This window comes from Cryptomeria japonica, chromosome 11 (assembly GCF_030272615.1).
Source record: "Cryptomeria japonica chromosome 11, Sugi_1.0, whole genome shotgun sequence".
NCBI lineage: Eukaryota > Viridiplantae > Streptophyta > Pinopsida > Cupressales > Cupressaceae > Cryptomeria > Cryptomeria japonica.
In genome coordinates, this window is record NC_081415.1 from 406,974,242 (window position 1) to 406,995,106 (window position 20,865).

The 20,865-nt window shown below is 37.8% G+C and overlaps 1 protein-coding gene across 3 annotated transcripts in view; it reads left to right on the plus strand.

Moving 5' to 3' along the window:
* Positions 1 to 20,865, plus strand: part of LOC131071573 (uncharacterized) — a 212,085-nt gene that overhangs the window by 176,720 nt on the left and 14,500 nt on the right. For 2 of the 3 annotated variants that reach the window (XM_059214091.1, XM_059214089.1), the window contains 2 exons: positions 2,390 to 2,446; positions 2,527 to 2,594. In XM_059214091.1, the coding sequence (XP_059070074.1) occupies positions 2,390 to 2,446; positions 2,527 to 2,594 (125 nt within the window). The remainder of the gene's footprint in view (positions 1 to 2,389; positions 2,447 to 2,526; positions 2,595 to 20,865) is intronic. The other variant, XM_059214090.1, reaches the window with a different exon arrangement.

A 20,865-nucleotide genomic window follows, 5' to 3' on the forward strand; every position in this document is an offset into this window, starting at 1 on the left:
GTGGCAGCAAATGCATGAGAAATGGCATGGAAAATGACCAAAACTCTTTCTAACCTCAATACCATAGCATACCAAGTCAAAACGATTCACAAGATTGCTGATTCGTGCCATTTTTAATGAAGAAAAACGTGGTTTTTTGGCAAAAACGTGTTTGCTGTTATAAAGCTAAAAACCAGCAATCTTAACCTCCATGTGGCGTGAAAGGTGTTTGAAAATGCATGGAAATAGGAAGGAATCCAAAACGCCTTCTATCTCCCAAAAAAAATCTCCACAAAAATTTGCTAAAAATCTTCAAAAAACATGTTTTTCCTTGCAATTCGGGTTTTTTGGAACAAATAGCAAGTTTAAAATGTATGAAACAATGAAAATCGGGTTTTTTGGAGGATATGACAAGTTTAAAATTTCACTTTTTCAACATGTTAGGCAAAATCGGGATTTTTTGGCCAAATAGCAAGTTTAAAATGTCAAATATGCACTTTATGAGCAAAATCGGGTTTTTTGGACCAAAGTGCAAGTTTTAAATTGTCACTTTTTCACTTACAAGGCAAAATCGGGTTTTTTGGAGCAAACTGCAAGTTTTAAATACTTGTAAATGGGAAATAAAATCCCTACAACAAGTTATACTTGCTTGCACATATGTAATGGGGATTTAAAATTCCTATTACATGTGAAAACCATTAAAGTAGGGGTTTTTTTGACCAAACTGCAAGTTTACTTGCAGTTGAGCCAAAAAATCCCTATTTTAACTAAAAATGACCAAAAAACAATAAAAAGATAAAAACAACAAAGGGGAAATTTAAAACAAATTACAAGTAACATCTTTTAAATAAAAGTGCACATTTAATAAGTCAAAAATTCCCCTACAAAGACCAAAACAATGAATATCATTAAAACTTGCAGTTTGAAGAAAATTCTCCACCTGCAGTCGGGATTTTAAAACCCAAAATTGAAGGAAAGACATAGCAAACGAACCCAGAATTTGACGAAATTCGAAACGTAGTTCGAGGATGGACTGAGGATTAAGCCAGTCCAAGGATTAGTCGAAATTTTGCCTCGGGAAGCATGCCAGAGTAATTTTTTTCATTTTTTCACAAAAATTTCATGTAATGGTCCTTCATTTTTGAAAACAAAAATGAGGACAACATTTCTTTTGGGGGGGATGATGTTGGCGGCAATATTGTACATGAAAATAAAACTAGTTAATTAAGTTGTAATTGTCTTGGTTAGTTGGCAACCGCGGGGTGGCAGTTGCGGTTCGACGGTTGGCGCTCGCACCCCCTCAGTATCTTTATATACTTCCGAATGTAACTTGTGACAACGACTATGAATGGAATAAGATCTCTTATATTACATCTGATATCTATGGCATTATTATTTTGCATTACGTGTTTTATCTGTGTGCTTTAAGTTATTCACCCGAGAGGGTAAACAGACAAGAGGCCTGTAATATTTCTACAATGACTAGCTCATATTTAGACAGTTACAAAGTAGATGAGAAACATGGCCTAAAAGATGCAACTTATGAAGTAGTATGTCCCTCTCACCAAGCGGTATTTCAAAGGTTAATTGCTTGTGTTGATTATGTATTATGAGTGTGAAGCATGTTATAACTGGTTCTTAAAGTATGCTAAAAATCCCTAAAAACCTAAAAGAGGAAGGATTGTCATTGCAAGTGTAACACATTGTATTTACTGTTTAAAATTTTAACTACTTTTAGTTTGCTATTGTAATAGCTACACACTGCTGTCCCTTCATGTCCCAAAAACTTTAAGAATTTTTTTGCCATACCTATGTCACTACATAGACTTGTATCTAAAACTCAAAGAAACAATGATTTTAAGCTAATCAATCCCCTAAATGTATACAATTATCTTTAATAGATAAAAAAATATTTAGATGCTTTTCCTTGGGATTTCGTTATGGGAAAGGTACACTTTTGTAACTGCAATGATGTATGAGCATCAAATATTCCTTCTAAGAGTATGATATCCAGACTTTCAATTGTTGTTAGTACCTTAAACATTAAAAGATACAAGGAGTTTATTAATTTTGTAAAATTTACATTATGGTTATAGGAATTGTGTATCTTTGTTGTTGGTGGTTTACAATAAACAAATCTCATGTGATGGGGGCTTTTTTTTATATGTAAAAGGTGGAATCATTCTGAATTTAGAACAAAGAAAAGCTTCATCCATCTAGTTTTTTTTCATCTATTACAATTATAACTATAGAAACATCAAAACCTATTTGACACACTTGATTAAGATGATTGGAAACTTTACATTTGATGCATTTCTTTTGTGCTTGCTTTGGGGAATGGGAGATGCCTTGATTCACAAGATTGCCTTCTGATGATGATATCATTTCAATTATCATTAATTTGCAACAGGGGATACAGAAATTGGTTTGTTATAAGAGTTTCTTTGTCATCAAGGTGATATTTTTGGTATGTATTTTGCTAATTTTTATCATGTTCTTTAACTTTATTCCTTCTAATGGACTTGCTAAAAATAATTGTGCTTGCAGGCATCTCCTTTTTGCAAGATCGTTAGGGAAACTTTGGTGGAGTTGGAAGTGCCCCACATATATCACAGGTAAATATTGTACTCCAAAGATCTAAAGAATTTAAAAAATAAGTCCATAAGGTAGCTTAAGAGATATAAAGTTTCTTTTTGACTTTTGATTGTTGATTGGAGAGTTAGTCCTCATAATTCATAACGCAGTCATTCCTCAAGTAGAGAGCCAATATGCATGTCACTTATATGTTTATAACCTCCCATTTTGCATCTCTAGGCTGTATATTATAATTTTTTATAAACAAGAAAGCTCTAATATTAAAAATATCATGAACTTCTCCACACTTCAATTTGCATGACTATCAAGTAGCCTAATTATGGCTACATCCTGTTATGACCATAAATACTAATGACCAAATACAGATTCGTTTTGTGTTTTACAACCTTTTGTCCTTGCATTTATGTGATTGAAGAAACCATAAGAATCTCATTGGATAAGAATCCCAAAAGACAATGCCTTCGTTTTAAACATATATTGACAGGTACACTTTAAAATGGTGCTCCAATCAATTTCTTATGTTTCTAAAGGATACTCTCTATGTCATAGGGTTTGCCACATTTCTGCCTTAAAATTCAAAATTTGATGAACTTAAAAAAAAGTCAAAATAATTGTTTTAGTTTTCACTAAAATTCGTGTGGAAAAAGGCCTAGGATTTTTTTTGGATAGGTATTTAAAAGCACATTTTATGCTATGGCCTTTTATATATTGTATTGTAACTATTTTCCCACATGTTATGTGTTGGAATAATATAATAATGCATAAATAATCAGTTACATCATTGTATAAATGTTAATAATAATAACATAGCAGGCTGGTTGGTTGGGTACATTCCATCTGACTATTTTACTCATCTATATTGCAATCTTCTATCAATAATATGATTGCCTATTGCTTTGCTGAATTTTTTATAGGATTAGCAAATCATGATCCTACACCTGCAATAAAAGTAGACTGAAGGAAAGTAGCAAAGGTGACATAGGAGAATTCAACAAAGATTGTACATTATAGATAAAGTTGCTGCTAATTTTCATAGAGGAAGCCAGTGTGAAAGATATGGCTTCTAGCCTAAAGAAATATATTGTTTGAGGGAATTGCTCATTGCCAAGGGTTTTGCTCACGATTGAAGAAGTGCCAAAAAATGCCATAGAAGAAGATAACGGATTGCTTCCAATGTGAGACAAAAGCCAACTAATTTCTCTATGCTGCCCTATTTGCTTTGTCTCACACAAGGGGAAACAAAATCTGTGAAGAAAGGCGAAGTGGGAAAACATTAATGCCTAAAAAACAAATAAACATTGACAAATTATGTAATGTCCCTTTTGACGCCATTCCAACATTCTTGCAAAGTTCCAAGGTTCTTGGAGAACGCCAACTTTGTTGGACAGGAATTCTGATAGTGGCAATGGGTTCAAGAATTCAGGTTGAGCTCAATGATACTTTCCAGATATAGTTCCAACATTCTGGGAGCTCTCCAAACTTCTTGGAGAAGTTTGCTATTTTTGGAAAGCACCAATTTTTATTTAGTTCATCTTGAGAGCTTGAGAGTGTTATGGCATGGTTGAAATTCATATTTGGTCCATTTAAATATTTTTTGTAACTTTAGTTGGATGCACAAAAAATTAAATGGTTAAATGTTAAGTTGTCGAAAAGTAAAATTTGTTAGTCACCAATGGACTCAAGCCTCTAGGATCACTTGCAAAACTAAAAGATGCCTTCCACAATAGAGTAGCAAGAGAAAATAATGTTTAGTTATGAGCAAAATGTATTAAATTGATAATGGACATACAAAATGTACATATGAGGCCTTGCTTATATAGCCAAGATTGAGAGATAGGACTAGACAAGATTAAGACAAGTGCCTTAATACTATAACATTAGACAATTAACACGATAAATATTAAATGGTGTAGGACAGAGGAAGTAAATGTCAAGATAAGATAATATCACATGACAATTAAGACTTCTAGAAATATTACAAGGACCTAAGTAAACTTAAGATGTTAATAGAACCTACTAGTGAACTAGTTAGGTAAAATATCTTATTCACACCAACAATCCCCCTTGAGTGCAACTTAGGGAGAATGAGACATATGCAAAGATGTATGAATGATGATTATGGGTCCTGTTGTGAACTTTTTTCACACATCACCCCATTGCAAATGGGTACCCTCTCTTTTCCTGCTTTCTAGGATTTTGTTAGTATCCTGTGACCTTTTGCTGCAGTTTCACCAAGCCTTGTCCAGTTCAGAACATTTCAGACCTTGACAATTGAAAGTTAGTTTTTGCAAGTTATGTGATTCCGAAGTGTGAACACCACCAGAGTGCTTAGAGAGGCCAAAGGACGAAGATCGCAATTGATTTGGACGAATTTGGACGACTTTCTATTTTTAGAAAGTTTGCTTTTTTGCTTTTTCCTATTTTTTAGGAAGTTTCGTTTTTGGCATTTTTAGCCCGATCCCCGGTATGGCTATTTTTAGAAAGTTTTCCCTATTTTTTAGGGATGTCTACTTTTTGCTTTTTCGGGATGAAAACCCAGGGCTTACACTTGTACTACTGACCAGCTTCGACCGGAACTCAAAAATTCCAAGTTTTGACCTAAAAAAGCTGAATCCCTAGATTTTAGACTTTTTGCTTTTTCGGGATGCAAACCTAGGGTTTACACTTGTACTATTGACCAACTTCAACCGGAACTCAAAAATTCCAAGTTTTGACCTAAAAAAGCTGAATCCCTAGATTTTAGGCTTTTTGCTTTTTCCGGGATGCAAACCTAGGGTTTACACTTGCACCACTGCCCTACTTCGACCGGAACTCGAAAATTCCAAGTTTTGACCTAAAAAAGCTAAATCCCTAGATTTTAGGCTTTTTTTGCTTTTTCGGGATGCAAACCTAGGGTTTACACTTGTACTACTGACCTGCTTCGACCGGAACTCGAAAATCCCAAGTTTTGACCTTAAAAAGATGAATCCCTAGATTTTAGGCTTTTTGCTTTTTCAGATGATCCACCTAAGCACGGATTTCAAATTTCAAGTTAATCCGGTTAAATTAGATTAAACTGTGAAATTTTGAAATTTCTTTGAAAATTCTTCTAAGTCTGGCTAACAAGGGTTTTGAAGTGTTTCTGCAGGTTCAAACCCCATCACGAAGGTTGAAGAGGCCATGAAGGAGCCTTGCATGAAGTCTGCCATGCCTGTGGAGGTCACATGGGTGCCCACTCTAAAGTCCGCCCCACCTAAAGAGACCATGGAGGAGCAAGGGTTGAAGTCCGCCCAAGGCTAAAGAGGCTATGTGGGTGCCAAGCTCCAAGTCCGCCCTGCATAATGGAGGTCATGTGGGTGCTAAGGTTAAGGTCCGCCATGCCAATGGAGGTCACATGTGTGCCTACTCCAAAGTCCGCCATGGGTTGAAGGGGCCATGAAGAGGCCAAGCTAAAGTCCGCCAAAGCTTGAGAAGCCATGAAGGGGCTAAGGTTGAAGTCCGCCCAAGGAGGAAGGAGACCACATGGGTGCAAGGCTTGAAGTCCGCCCAAGGCATAAGGCAGGTCACATGTGGGTGCCTTACTCCAAAGTCCGCCATGGGTTGAAGGGGGCATGAGGAGGCCAAGCTAAAGTCCGCCAAAGGATGAAGAGGCCATCAAAGGAGGTCACATGGGTGCCAAGGCTTGAAGTCCGCCCAAGGAGGAAGGAGACCATGAAGGTGTCAAGGCCCAAGCCCGCCAAAGGTAAAGGAGCCATCAAGGAGGTCATGTGGGTGCTAGGCCCAAAGTCCGCCCCACCTAGAGAGACCATGGAGGAGTCAACACCAAAGTCCGCCAAGGTGAAGGAGACCTTGAAGGTGCTAAGGCTAAAGTCCGCCAAGATGAAGAGGTCATGTGGGAGCAAGGGTCAAAGTTCGCCCCAATGCCTTAGCCAAAAATTTCGCCATAATGGAGGCCAAGGAAGAGCTCTAGCCAAAGTCCGCCATACCTTGGAGGAAAATATCTAAAAGTGCGCCAAAATTGAAGTAAATTGGAAATTCAAAATTCAAAATTTCACCAAGGCATTGAAAAGTCAGAAATGATCAATATGATGTCATAAAAAACTTATCTAAAATTTCGAATTCGAAGACCAAAATAGAAAGTTTTTCAAAATGGAATATTGGAAGATTAATAAGGATTTCAAACTCCAAAGCCATAATAGAAAGTTTCTAAAAAGAAAATTCATGGATTGTTAGATATTTTCCAACCTCAACCAAAATAGAAAGTTTCCAGAGAAGAATATTGGAGGATTAATTAATATTTTGAACTTATAAACCAAAATAGAAACTTTTGGAAGATATTTTCAAAATTGGAAACATGGCTAAAAAAACCTTCTGAAAGAACTGGAGGTGAAATTAGAAGTATTATCTTAAAGATTTCTACTTGAGAATTTGACCTTGCTTACAAATACTTCATTTTAACTTCATTATTACATCAAAGAGTTCGAAATTACTAAGGAAAGCTTGGTAAAAGTTCAATTCGAAGAACATCTGGACAAGGATTTTGACATTTTTTGGAAGCTGGACAATTGCTTTAGACCAGATTTTTCGCGGATTTTTGGAAAATAATTAAGCACGAGAAGATTATAAAACCTTCGTAAAATTTTCTGAATATTTTTGAGAGGATTTCTAGCCCTGTTTCTGCACATTCGAAGGTAAAATCTGTAATACCCTAAAAATGGTCATCTAAACCATGGGCCCCTAATCTCGACAACATCACCAAGGTCCTAACCAAAAGGCAATTAAATCAATCTTGAGCACATAATTAATTCTTTAATTATCAAATATCACATGGCAAAATCAATTACCCAATATTAATTAAATATTTATTTAATTAATTGAATCATTCCAAGAATATTCATTTTGATCAATTATCCTATTTTAATTTATTAAATATCTTTGCATATTTAATTAATTAATAAATTTGCCATTCAATCATGCAAAAAAGAATTAATTCGCTACAAAAAGAAGAATTTATTACAAAACAAAGAGTTGAATTGAAAATTAAATAAAATAATTGAATTGAGAGAGAAATCAAACTTGAGATATTATATCTTTTTCTAAATTGAGAATTTGAAATCAGAAAAGCAATTAATTGAATTATTAATTATTCTCTTAAATTGGAACTCAAAGCTTTTCAGAAAAAGAAGTTCAGTTGCATTAAAAAGACTCTTTTCTTGATTAAATTGAAGAATTATCTATTTTTATCACAAATGCATGGAATTGATTTATTATTGTTTTCCAATGCAACTTGGACTTCTAATTCGAATGCATTTCAATTGAACTATAATTGGAATCTATCTCAAGGTTAACTCAACCTGATTTCTCAATTGTTTCAATTAATCCTAAATTGAGCTTTTTCATCATCTCTCTGTAATTCTCTATAAATTCAGTCATCAGCTCTCATTCCAATTCACCCCGGAGATTTTTGAGAATACGTCATTATTATATTGATTTTGCTCTGGAGTCATTGATTGATTATTATTGTTTTTTTTTTTAGATTATTTGCATCCATCTTACATCCATTATTGCTTGAAGTGATTTTTTGCTTGAATTATTCATCCATTCTTTACATCCATATAGCTTAATATCATATAGATTAAATCCTTCGTCTTGGTGTAGTCTAGTCATTGGTATTGCTTATAACAAACTGAGAGCAATCCTATACTCGCATCTTGTAGAAGGCAATGGGTCGCTTTGCTATGGTTTATTTTTATTGATTATTTATTACTAACCATGCATATAATGACTTAATTGAAGTGTTGTGCTTGCAGTTACAGGTTCACTTTTTCACACACATTTCTGGCGCCCACCGTGGGGTCGAAGACTACTTCTTTTTCGGCCTCCAAGATTGATTTTATTTTTTATTTTTGTTATTTTTCAGGTTTTTCGATTTTTCGGTTTTTCGTCCGTACATCTCGTACGACAATTCCCACAGGCTTGAACGATAAACTGCAGGTGTCGCACGAATTTCCATATCCTATCGTAGGAGCGTATCTTCTGTCATACAAGCATAAATCCTCTGTCGTACGAGCAAACATCATCAACAATCTTCTTTCGTGAGATACTGAATCCTGTCTCATATGAGTCAAGACTTTGTCGTACGATTCTGTATTCTCTGGTAAAAAGGCAAATTTCATGATTTTATCATTTTTTTGATTATTTTGACGACTGACCTTGACTGTTTATCTGTTTGTCTCAGAATTTTTCACAGCGTAACTAGTTTTTGCAGAACACTTGTCGAAGATTATGCTTGTCGCACAAAGACAATATGACTACTGATTCTTGTCTTTGCAGGTTGCCCAAGGAGAATCGACTAAACATCGTGTATTCTTTAAATTCATTTTTAGGCACCTAACTTGGTATCTGGTTAATGAACAAAATCTATCTTTCGTGTTTTAGAAAATCTGAGAGGTAGGAGAGTATGCTCTTGTCTTCTTTTAGACAATCAGAAATCTAGACCCTTGAAGTGCTTTCTTAAGATTGATTGCAACATCTTTAGCAGGCCTGCCCTCCTGAGGAGCTAATAACTCTATAGCCTTTAGGGCCGGTGAGAGGGGAACGACCTAAGTGGGAACGGCTAGACGCCAAGTACTCCAACCCACTATAAAATAAATGTGATTTGATGAAAATCAAGTCAACGGCAGTGCTCGGGAATAGCTCTCCTCTGTACCTTCGGGTATATTAAACCTTGGTTTTCAAGGCTGGGAGACCTCTTAATTGAGTTTATACCTCGACGCGCCGAACGAACCCCTTACTAAATCCAATTAAAATTAGAAGCTACTCGGTTCACCTCCGAAAGGGAGATAATCTTTGTGCAAGAGAGATAGTAACTCTCCCAAGATACTTGTCATTTCGTGCCCCCATTAGCGTTTGGAGTCGGATAATACGGCGTTGAGAATCCATTGCGTGAGGCTCAGCAGCCGTATTCTGATTAGCTATTAGGTGTGTACCCGAGTCTACAAGCAAAGGTTTTCTTGCCTCACCAAATTCCTTAGGGTTTGCATGCTGTGATTGGAGTTACTATACATACTACCTGTTTTCTGTGTTTTCATCCCTGAAACAAAAATTGGAATACCAAAATTGGAGAAGACAAGAAACAACTTAGTGATTTGAAACTCTGTCCGTGTCAGAACTAGTCTATCCAAGTCGAAATTCTGTCCAAAATCAGTCGATCCCAGTAAAAAAAAAATCAGGCCATCTCAGAATTTGTCATACTCAGTTGTCAATTCTCAACAGTCAGAAAACTAAGAATTTTTAGTCTCTGCCTTGTAAACAGTCGTACGAGTCTGCTAAATTATCGCGTTGCACCAGTCCTGTGTCGTACGAATCTACTCAATTGTCGTCCTATAGCAGATTCTTTGTCGTACGAGTCTAAATCATTCATCATCCTGCACTGTATCCTGTCTGGTACGAGGTAGAATTGACCTCAGTCTTTTGTCGTCTTGCACATGCCCATCAGTCGTACGGTATAAGGCAGCAACTCATACGAAACAGAACTTCTGTCGTCCTATAACTGCTAAATTGTCATCCGGTTCAGAAAACCCAGTCGTACGAGTCTCTGGTTTTGTCAGACAGAACAGTCAAACTTGCCAAAAACATAGTCTACCGCGAACATAATACTGGTTATCAAATTTTCCTGAGCATAAAACAGATCAAGATAGTGCACCTCTGCCTTTTTTTGTTGCACGATTTGGTCGATCACCCTTCAGCTAGTTCAATCAAACTACCTATCAAACTCAAGTCACTTAGATAACGTCTTACATAGGATATATTGTTCCTGAATCAGACTGAATCTTAGTTACTATTTTAGAATCAACCCAGGTAAACGTCTTATATAGGATAGATCTTTCTTGAAACCAGACTAAATCTCAGTTGTTTCTCTCAAACAATACTTAAACCGAACAAACTAGCACTGAAATTGATCTTGACCTTTGCATCAAAAACAAGCTTTGGATCACACTAATCCGTAAAGATGCCTATACAAACCAGGAGTTCCAGTAAGAAAGAAGCCAAACGCAAGGAACCAGTCTTCACATACCAGCATAATCCATTTTATTAGGAAGACCCACTCACTGACATGCATTCGTCCTCAGGAATATCGATTTTTGAAGAACCTCGACCTCCTCTTGTATATGAGACGGTATATGGCAGCAAAAATGAGGACAATACTAATGTTCACGGGAGTGATGATTCCTCCTCCAGTGACGCTGAACCTTCTGAAAAAGAAATTCTTGACTTGCAAAAGGACAAAGACTTTAGAAAAGTGATGAATGCTATCCTAGCTAGAGAGAAGGAAGACTATATCTTAAGATTAGCAAGACAAGGTGCCAAACTTCCTGTTGGATATGATGTTCAGACACTTGTCACCAAAAAGGAAGATTCACCTATCCTCGCAGTACACAAACAACTACTAGCCTTGAAAACTGAGATCATGGAATTGAAGAATAAGGATAAATCCCCGAAGCAATATTCCCTGGAGACAATATTCCCATTTGACAAGAATCTATACATGCCTCCATTTCCTTCACGAATTGAAATCCCAAAATTTGACAAATATGACGGTATCTCAGATCCCCAAGATCATGTCAGAGAGTTTTGTGCTGCCTGTATGGAATTCATGCACGATCACACCTATCTCATGCGTCTTTTCCCGAGGAGTCTGGGAGGACAAGCCATGGAATGGTTCTCAAGTCTACCTCAAGGAATAAAATCATTTGAAGAATTAGTCCAACTATTCTTGCAACAATACTCATACAACATTCGACATCCTATGACTATGATCGATCTTTGCAATACTAAACAGAAGACGGGAGAACCTTTTCTCACTTTCCTCCAGCGTTGGAGAAGGATGTTCTCTAGGTATCCACGACCTATCCCAGACTCTTAGAAAATGGATATATTTGTCAATAACTTGGTCCCAAAACTGAAATATAGTATTCAAATGCAAGTATACCCATCATTTAACAAAATGGTAGATAATGCCATTCGAATGGAAGATGTGCTCATCAAAAAAGGGGATATTTCTTGGAAGGAAACACAACCAGGATCTAGCTCTAAAGAGGAGCAAGTATTGGAAATTTGGCAAGGACAACAACAAGAATGTTGTTAATAACGGAGTAGTAGATACTGTTAAAACCACCTCACAGCCCACAATATTCAACTTGGCTAGTGGTACACAAGCACTCAAAGTTGCTGAAACTGCAGCAGAGAATGCTCCTAAAAAAAAAATGGTTCAAAGAGAAACCTTGGCTCTCTAAACCTAAGCATGATTTCACTCCTCTCGAAGAATCATATGAATCTACTTTCAAGACTCTATTGGCAAACAACCTGATAACGCTACAAGATAACTCCAGACCATACGATCCAGAAGTCAAACCAAGATGGTGGAGAGAAAATGAATACTGTGACTTTCATCAAAACAAGGGTCATAACATAAACAATTGCATGAAACTAAAACATGAGATTCAAGATCTCATAGACGTTGGTAAAATCATTGTTGGAAATCACCTGACCAACGCCGATCACAAAGCATTCAAAGATCCTTTACCTGTTTACGAACAAGGTGATTCATCAAAAACCAAAGGAGGTACTAAAGTTAACTATACTTATGCCAGCCAAGACAACGTTATTAACATGCTTGAACCTTCACACTCGGAATATTGCAATGTGATTATAGTTCACGATAAACCAGATGAATCACGATATGCAAGAGCTCTGACCCGATCTCAAAAGAAAGTCACTCTCCAAGGGGCTAGTTCTTCCACTTCGGCTCAAGAAACATCAAACCCAACAGCCGTACCAAACAAACAAAAAGAATCGACCTTGGACAAATTTAAAAGGTTAACTTCATCATCATCCTCCGGATACAGCGTAGCTGAACAATTAAAAAGGACAAATGCTCAAATTTCAATCTTTGAATTGCTACAACTCTCATCTGCTCACAAGGAAATCCTAGACAAAGCATTGCTCACTACCAACGTTCCAAAAGATTTAGACATTGATTGGTTTCAGTCTATGGTGGGTCATCTGACTTCACCTCACTATTTGACCTTCTCTGAAGAAGATGACAATTCATTAAAACATCCACATAACCAGCCATTGCATATTGAGGCCATGATCCACAAACACAGAGCCAAACGTGTTTTGATAGATGGGGGTGCGGGGTTGAATATCTGTACTTACCATCTGCTTACACAACTAGGATTCTCTGAAAATGTCATTGATCGAGGCAAGAAAATAACCTCAGTTACCGGTTCTTGCCTAAATTGGCTGGGTCCTGGTCCTGGTCCTTGTCCCTGCCCGGTCCTGGTCCCAGCCTGGTTCGCCCTGGGTCCCACCCGGGTCCTGCCCAGGCGGCTGGGTTCCCTGTGGGTCCAGGACCCACAGGGAACCCAGCCGCCTGGGCAGGACCCGGGTGGGACCCAGGGCGAACCCAGGAGGACCCGGGTGAACCCAAGAGGACCCGGGTGAACCCAAGCCCGTGGGTTCCCAAAAACGGGGCCCACGGGTTAGAAAGCAATTAAAAACAATTAAAAAACAATTTTTTTAATCTTATGTTTACATCTAAACCCTAATCCGCCCCTCTATGATGCATTTCATGCATCAAAACATGCATTCAACCTATTCTACTTGCATTTATCTGTTATCATTTATGTATCATTGTATGGGAAAGTTACATTGTATGTTTCATATTTGTATGTTTGAACTGTGAACATATATAATTTTGATGTTTGAAGTTTGAACATATATATATATATATATATATTAAAAAAAATTAAAAAATATATATATATGTACGGACGAACCCGTACCCGTACCCAATTTTTTTTTTTTTTGTTGCCGAATCCGCGAATCCGAACCTGAATCCGAACCTGAATCCGAACCGGAACCGGTAACTTAGAAAATAACAATTAAAGCCTATGATGAGGAAGAAAGGACCTCCAAAGGTCTGGTATCATTACCAATCAGAGTGGGACCGGTAGAGAGAGATGTTCTTTTCCAGATTCTGGATATTCCATTGTCATACAATATTTTACTGGGCAGGCCATGGATTCATGAAATGAAGGCAGTACCGTCAACATATCACCAATGCTTAAAGTTTCCTTATAACGGAGCTGAAGTCAGTATTCCTGCTGATATAAATGTCATCTGTAATGCATTAACAAAAGGTGTAGATACTTTTGTGCCTCATAATAGGGCAGCCTCTCCAAATGAAGATCCAGAAACATTGATGAAAGACTTAGAAAAGAGACTAAAGATCACAGATACCGGCATGGATGGCTACAAGATAGAACCGGTACTATCATTAGTTTCTCTTCCTCCATCGCCAAAACAGTTGGGCAAGCCATCAGAGGCTATGAGAACACAAACTTCAGCTCCGAATACTATATATGATGGTCTCTTCATACAGTCTTCTACCTCCTTGGCTGATGAAATAGAAGAGGATGTTGTGCTTAATTGGCTTTTTAAGGAAGACAGTCAAAATGAGGAGGTACGACACTGTGAGATTTCCTCAAAACAATATGGTCCTGGCTATAAAATGATGCAATGTATGGGATACTCAGGTACTGGTCCTCTAGGTAAACAAAAGGAAGGTATTATTGAACCAATTCAGCTACAAACCAAATCCACAAATGATAAGGTTGGACTGGGATACAATCCTAAAAAGACATCAGAACAAAAACATGTCTCTAAGTCTAAAGGCTTGAAAAAGATATCGCCTTTAACATTACATGAAGCAAACACTAAACAAACAAAAGTAGAGTGTAGAAAAGAGAAAGAGGAATCAGCAGTCAAGAAGGAAGAAATGGTCAGTGCTCAAGTTTCGACGGTATCAGCTACGATAATACAAGAAGTCGAGGTTCCTGAGGATATAAGAGATGAATTTGTAAGAATCAGAGAATTGTTTGCACCATTAAAAGTTCCAGTCACATATACTGGTAGGTTACAAGTAGATGATTCAGAGACTGATTCAAACGAGTATGAATGGGGTCCTGACTATCTTTCAGACACATCCGCTACGGAAACTCCAGAAGAATCTAGTGGTGTCATAGATGATACTCAAGAGCTGATGCACATAAAACTAGAGAGGGAAATACAAGAAATTAGACAAAAGAGGCAAGAAAATTATGAACAAGGACTAAAAGAAGGAAGAATACCAGAAAGCTTCTCATCTATGTGTCCTTATCCTAAAACAGAACAAATCAGTTATAGCACTACACAGGAAGAGTTAGAAGCTGCAGAACAAGAACCAGTTATCAGTCCAGAAGAAGCTGAATGGAGTAGACGACAAAAAATTACAGAAACAATGAGATCATGTCAACAGGTGTGTCAGATACAAATGACAAATGAACCACAACATGAAGGAACTTGTAGCATTAAAGATGTCGGCATTGATACCATACATATGCTTACTAAATCACCTGAACGAGGCTTGGAAACCTTATCTGATGACTTTGATGACTCTGATGACAATCCTATTCATGATGATATCCACTCAGCCTCAAAATCAGAATCATCAGATGCAAACAATGAAAAGTTGCCTACTAGTCTTATTGCTGTTAAACCACGATATGAAGTCCAGTCTGGCGTAGTAAACGACGTTACAAGTATGTCTATTGGATTAGATCGATTAAATATTAACATGAACTCTAATAATCACGATCAGACTTTTCCCAGTCTCGAGACACTTATGCAAGGTATACTTCTAGAACTCGACTTCTCGGTCCGTAGTTGTGATAACAATACCGTGAATGCTCTCGAACCTATTGAAAATTTATCCTTAGTACATCCCGAATTGATTGATTGTACTTTACAGAACCAACCCATGAATATACCTACTTTCGCCAATGACTATACATTATCCTATTATCTCAATGCAGTTGAACCTATAGACTCTTCCACCAGTGAACGGAGTGAAAATATGACTGAAGCAGATGTCAAGTATCTTAGTCGCAAAAACAGGCGAAATAAAAATAAAAGATCTGATGGCGAAAAGCACATTGTGGCGGTGTCAGAATCTAAAAAGGAGAAAATAAAGGACGTACCTAAAGGTGAAAACCTCTCTGAGGCGCCTAAAGGTGAGATACTTGATATACTGCCAAGTCATTTTCAGGAAAGGTCCTCCATATTGATCGAGCCAACTCAACCAGTGAACATTGGGAGTCAAGAGACACCACATATCATTCATGTAGCTCAATCACTATCAACAGAAGAATTGAAAGAGTTCACCCAGCTATTCTTAGAAAAGAAAATAAACTTTGCATGGACCTACTTTGATATGCCGGGCTTGGATTTGATCTCATTATGCACCATCTTTCAATCACACTGGGAGTAAACCAGTTAAGCAAAAACTCCGTAAGATGCACCCGCATGTAGCGTTACGGGTCAAGGCTGAAATAGAAAAACTACTCAGAGCTGGATTCATTAGAGCTATAGATTATGCCGAATGGATTTCAAACATAGTACCTGTATCAAAGGCAGACAAATCTATCAGAGTTTGCACTGACTTCAGAGATCTTAACAAAGCATGTCCGAAGGATGATTTTCCATTACCAAATATTGATATGATAGTCGACATGACTGCGGGGTATGAAATGTACTCACTAATGGATGGATTCTCCGGATACAATCAAATCAAAATAGCTCCTGGAGATCAGGAAAAGACAACTTTCACCTGTGCATGGGGAACCTTTTGCTGGAATGTCATGCCATTTGGGCTAAAGAACGCAGGAGCAACCTATCAAAGAGCAGTCACTACAATTTTTCATGATATGATGCACAAGAATATGGAAGACTACGTTGATGATACTTTAGTGAAAACTATGAAAAGATCAACACACATTCAAGAGTTAGGTCCTATTCTTGACAGAATGGAAAAGTTCAAACTCCGGTTAAACCCAAAGAAGTGTGCATTCGGAGTGACATCTGGTAAGCTACTTGGATACATTATTTCAAAAAAGGAATCGAAGTTGATCCTGAGAAAGTCCAAGCCATAATGGAAATGCCGCCTCCAAAGAGTATCAGTCAAATGAGAAGTCTACAAGGACGTCTCCAATCTATCAGAAGGTTCATTTCTCAGCTAGCAGACAAGGCTCAACCTTTCACGAAGGTACTAAGGAAAGGCGTATTATACAATTGGGATCAAGAATGTGAACAACATCTTCAGCAAATCAAAGAGTATCTGTCAAATCCACCGATCTTAATGCCACCTATTCAAGGTAAACCACTAATCTTATATATATCAGCAACAGATTCATCACTGGGGGCACTTTTGGCACAACAGGATGACGACAAAAAGGAAAGAGCTATCTATTACATCAGCAGGACATTGGTGTCTTATGAAATGAATTATACTATAATAGAAAAAGCATGCTTAGCATTGGTCTTTGCATCACAAAAACTAAGACACTACATGCTAGCACATTCAGTCAAGTTGGTGGCTAAAATTGATCCACTCAAGTATCTTCTTAATAAAGCGACACTTACAGGAAGATTGGCAAAATGGGTCATGATTCTTACAGAATTTGACATTGAATATGTGGAACGTAAAGCCATAAAAGGATAGGTAATTGCTAATCAACTTGCTGAAGCTTCACTTGAGGATACTCAACTGCTACACATCGAGTTCCCAGATGAATCAATAATGCATCTTACTCAACAACTTTGGAAGATGTTCTTTGATGGGTCCTTTACTCAAAATGGTTCAGGTGCTGGCATATTATTCATTACTCCTCAAAAGTACTCCATCCCAAAATCTTACAAGATTTTATTTCCGTAGACAAACAATATTGCAGAATATGAAGCCTTGGTAAATGGGATAAAGCTAGCCGTTGAATGGAAGGTTGTTGAATTACATATTTATGGAGATTCTCAGCTGGTTGTCAATCAAATCAACGACACATATCAGACTCGAGATGAGAAGTTGATGCCTTACAAGAGAATGGTGGACGATCTCAAGAAGTACTTTGCTTTTGTGTCATTCCAGCAGATCCCAAGTTCTGCTAATAGAGCAGCAGATGCTATGGCCACTCTGGCATCCGTACTTGAATTACAAGAGTTCAATGCTCGCTTTGAATTCCTGGTGGAAGAGTTACGTTACCCAGCTTATGATTCCCTTGAAACCCAAATAGTTTGTTCTATTATTGGACACGACTCATCCAGATATAGCCACATCTACTCCTATCTATGTGACCAAGTTATTCCTGAAAATCTTACCCGAAATGAGAAAAGAAACCTAACTCGAAACGCTTCGTGGTATGTTATCATGGCTAACAATTTATTTAGACGAGGTTTGGACGGTACATTGCTTAGATGTCTAGAAACTGAAGAGTCTAAACGTGCATTATCGGAAGAGTCCATGAAGGTATTTGTGGATCTCATTCAAATGGTTTTACTTTAGCTCGGAAACTATTACGGGCTGGCTACTACTGGCCAGATATGGAAAAAGATGCCATAAAATTTGCTAAGACTTGTGAGAAATGTCAGCTTCATGGAAATCTCATACACGCCTCGGCGAGGGATCTCATACCATTCATTACACACTGGCCTTTTCAGCAAATGGGCCTTTGATCTCATTGGTCAGATATATCCTGCATCATCCAACGGACATAAATTCATCATAACGGCCATTGAGTATTTCACCAAGTGGGTAGAGGCGGTTCCGCTCATCAAAGCAACTGGTAAACAAGTCGCCTTATTCATCCTAAACTATATAATTTGCAGGTATGGGATACCTTCGTCCATCATGACTGATAATGGAGGACAGTTCAAGAATAAAGACCTGGATGAACTTTGTGAGAAATTCAAAATAAAGCAACACTGGTCATCAGTATATTACCCTCAAGGTAATGGACAAGCCGAGGCGTCTAACAAAAACCTACTGACTATCTTGCACAGAACAGTGAACAAATCCGGGAAGGATTGGGCATTTGCAGCTCAATCCTGCACTATGGGCTTATAGAACAAGTATCAGAACACCTACTGGGGCTACACCTTTCTCTTTGGTGTATGGGTCCGAAGCAGTATTACCTATTGAAGTAGAAATACCATCTCTAAGAGTTTCGTTGCAAGGTCTTGTTACTGATGAAGATCACATGATATCTAGATTGCAAGAACTCGAATTGCTGGATGAATGTCGGCAAGTGGCGTTTGATCATCTCAGAGTGTACCAAAAGAGAATGTTCAGAGGATATAACAAGAAGGTTAGACAAAGAGGATTTCAGGTTGGAGACCTAGTACTAAGAGAAAATCCAAAAAATCAACAGTTTCGAGACAACAAAGGGAAGTTTGAACCCAACTAGCTGGGTCCCTATATCGTTACTGTAGTCTTCGGCTCTGGTGCTTATCAACTCTCAACATCGGAAGGAGAACAGCTCCAAGAACCGATTAACACCATCCACTTGAAAAGATTCTTTACTTAGCATTCTCTGCTCCAACAAATTGTATAGCTGAAAAAGTCCTAAAAATTAGAAAAGTCTTGAAAAAAGTAAAAAAAAAAAAGGAAAAATCATAAAATACAAAAAAAAAAAAAAATGTAAAAGAGAAAATGCCATGGTGAAAACCTGGTAAACAGGCACCTTGGTAAATTTTTTTTTGATTCTCTGCCAAGCAGGTGAAAACCTGGTAAACAGGCGCCTCTTGTACTCAAGCGCTCCATCTATCAACGTAACGTTGGCATTTCCCGCTTTCATGCATCTTTGCTTTCGCTTGTACATATTTTGCAGTCACTTTCGTGACACCCTGGTTCGTTGGAACCCACATGACTTGAAACTGATCAATGCCCTAGTCTTAGGAAAATCGACAAAGCACATCCCATGTCCTAAGCAATATCAAACAAGTCATTTTCCTGTCAGTGAAAACCGGTCGTCCACTCCGAGTCAGTCATCTGTCTCCTGACTACTACAGAGTTTTTATCACTGAGTTAACAAGCAAAACAACATAACGGAAAACAATCACTAAATAGTTTGAGCTATTCATGAAAATTTTCTTTGTATACTGTCTTTTATATTGGTTTTCGATTATTATCCCCTTGAGTAACTCGAGGAAGTCTGTATTGACTAAGAGGTGCAAGGATTGGGGGCATAATATTTTTTTTGTTTTCTGCTTGTAGGAATGATCTCGATGATCTGGAAACATATAAATTAGCTGGGTGTCTGTGATAAGAGCCTTCACATTAAGGTGAAATCGCCTCAAATACCTCGACTCCGCTTATTTGTATGCTACAGGGAGGTCCATATCATTTCTTTGTTTGTTTTGAGGGAATTTCTTTATGATGCAATTCGGGTCCTTGCGAAATCTGTCCAAGGATATGAACGAAAAAAGGGTCATTGCGGACAAGATAATTAATATTGCACATTGAAAAAGAAAGGAACTCTAATCTGCCTGTTGTGTTCGTTATGCTCAATGATGAATCTTAAGCATTTTAAATCTAGTGACTAGGTTTAGGTTGCATTTCGCATATCATTTTGCATTTTGTGACTTTAGAGTGATTTTGGTGTAATAATAATGATCTCTTTATTTGCTGAATAAGAGCTGGAAGCTTCATCATTTCTTCGATCGAGTACTTGTGTTTTGAGATGTTAGCTGCATACATAAACATTTTATCTAGATTCATTCATTTCATTATTACTCATTTGCATTCATTTATTTGCATATGAAAAGAAACAAAAAGACATCCATAATCATTTGCAATACATACATTCATGCTGAAAAAGAAATGCATACATATAGAATAAAGCATATAAAAACATCTCATAACCAATTGACACAAGTACAATGAAGTCAAACCGGATCTCGTATATATATATCATCTCAAGTCTAAGAGTACAAAATGATGTCCAATGACATGTACAAACTCCCATCGGAGCAAGAATCGTATAGGCTACAAAAATATGGGTGTGTCTACAAAAAAATATCCCAGCTACAAAAAGAATCATCTAGCTGGCACCCTCTCCCTCATCGCCTGGTGGAGGAGGAGGAGCCTGATGCCCGGGATCCTGTCGAGGTGCTCGTGCTCCCTCTGATCGGGCCATATACTGCGAATAAGGTTGCACCTGCTGTGCAACAGGAACTACAGCACTATACGCTGCTACGTAATAAGATGCCCTACTACTCTGGAGAAGGACCTCCTGTCGTAGAGACTCTATCTCTGCTCTCGACTCTGCTCTCAAAGCCGCAATTTGGTGATCACGTTCAGTCCTCACCTCGGCCAGCTGTTGGTCTCGCTCCGCCAGCTGAGTCTACGCCACTATCAACTGTGACTGCAGCTCTGCA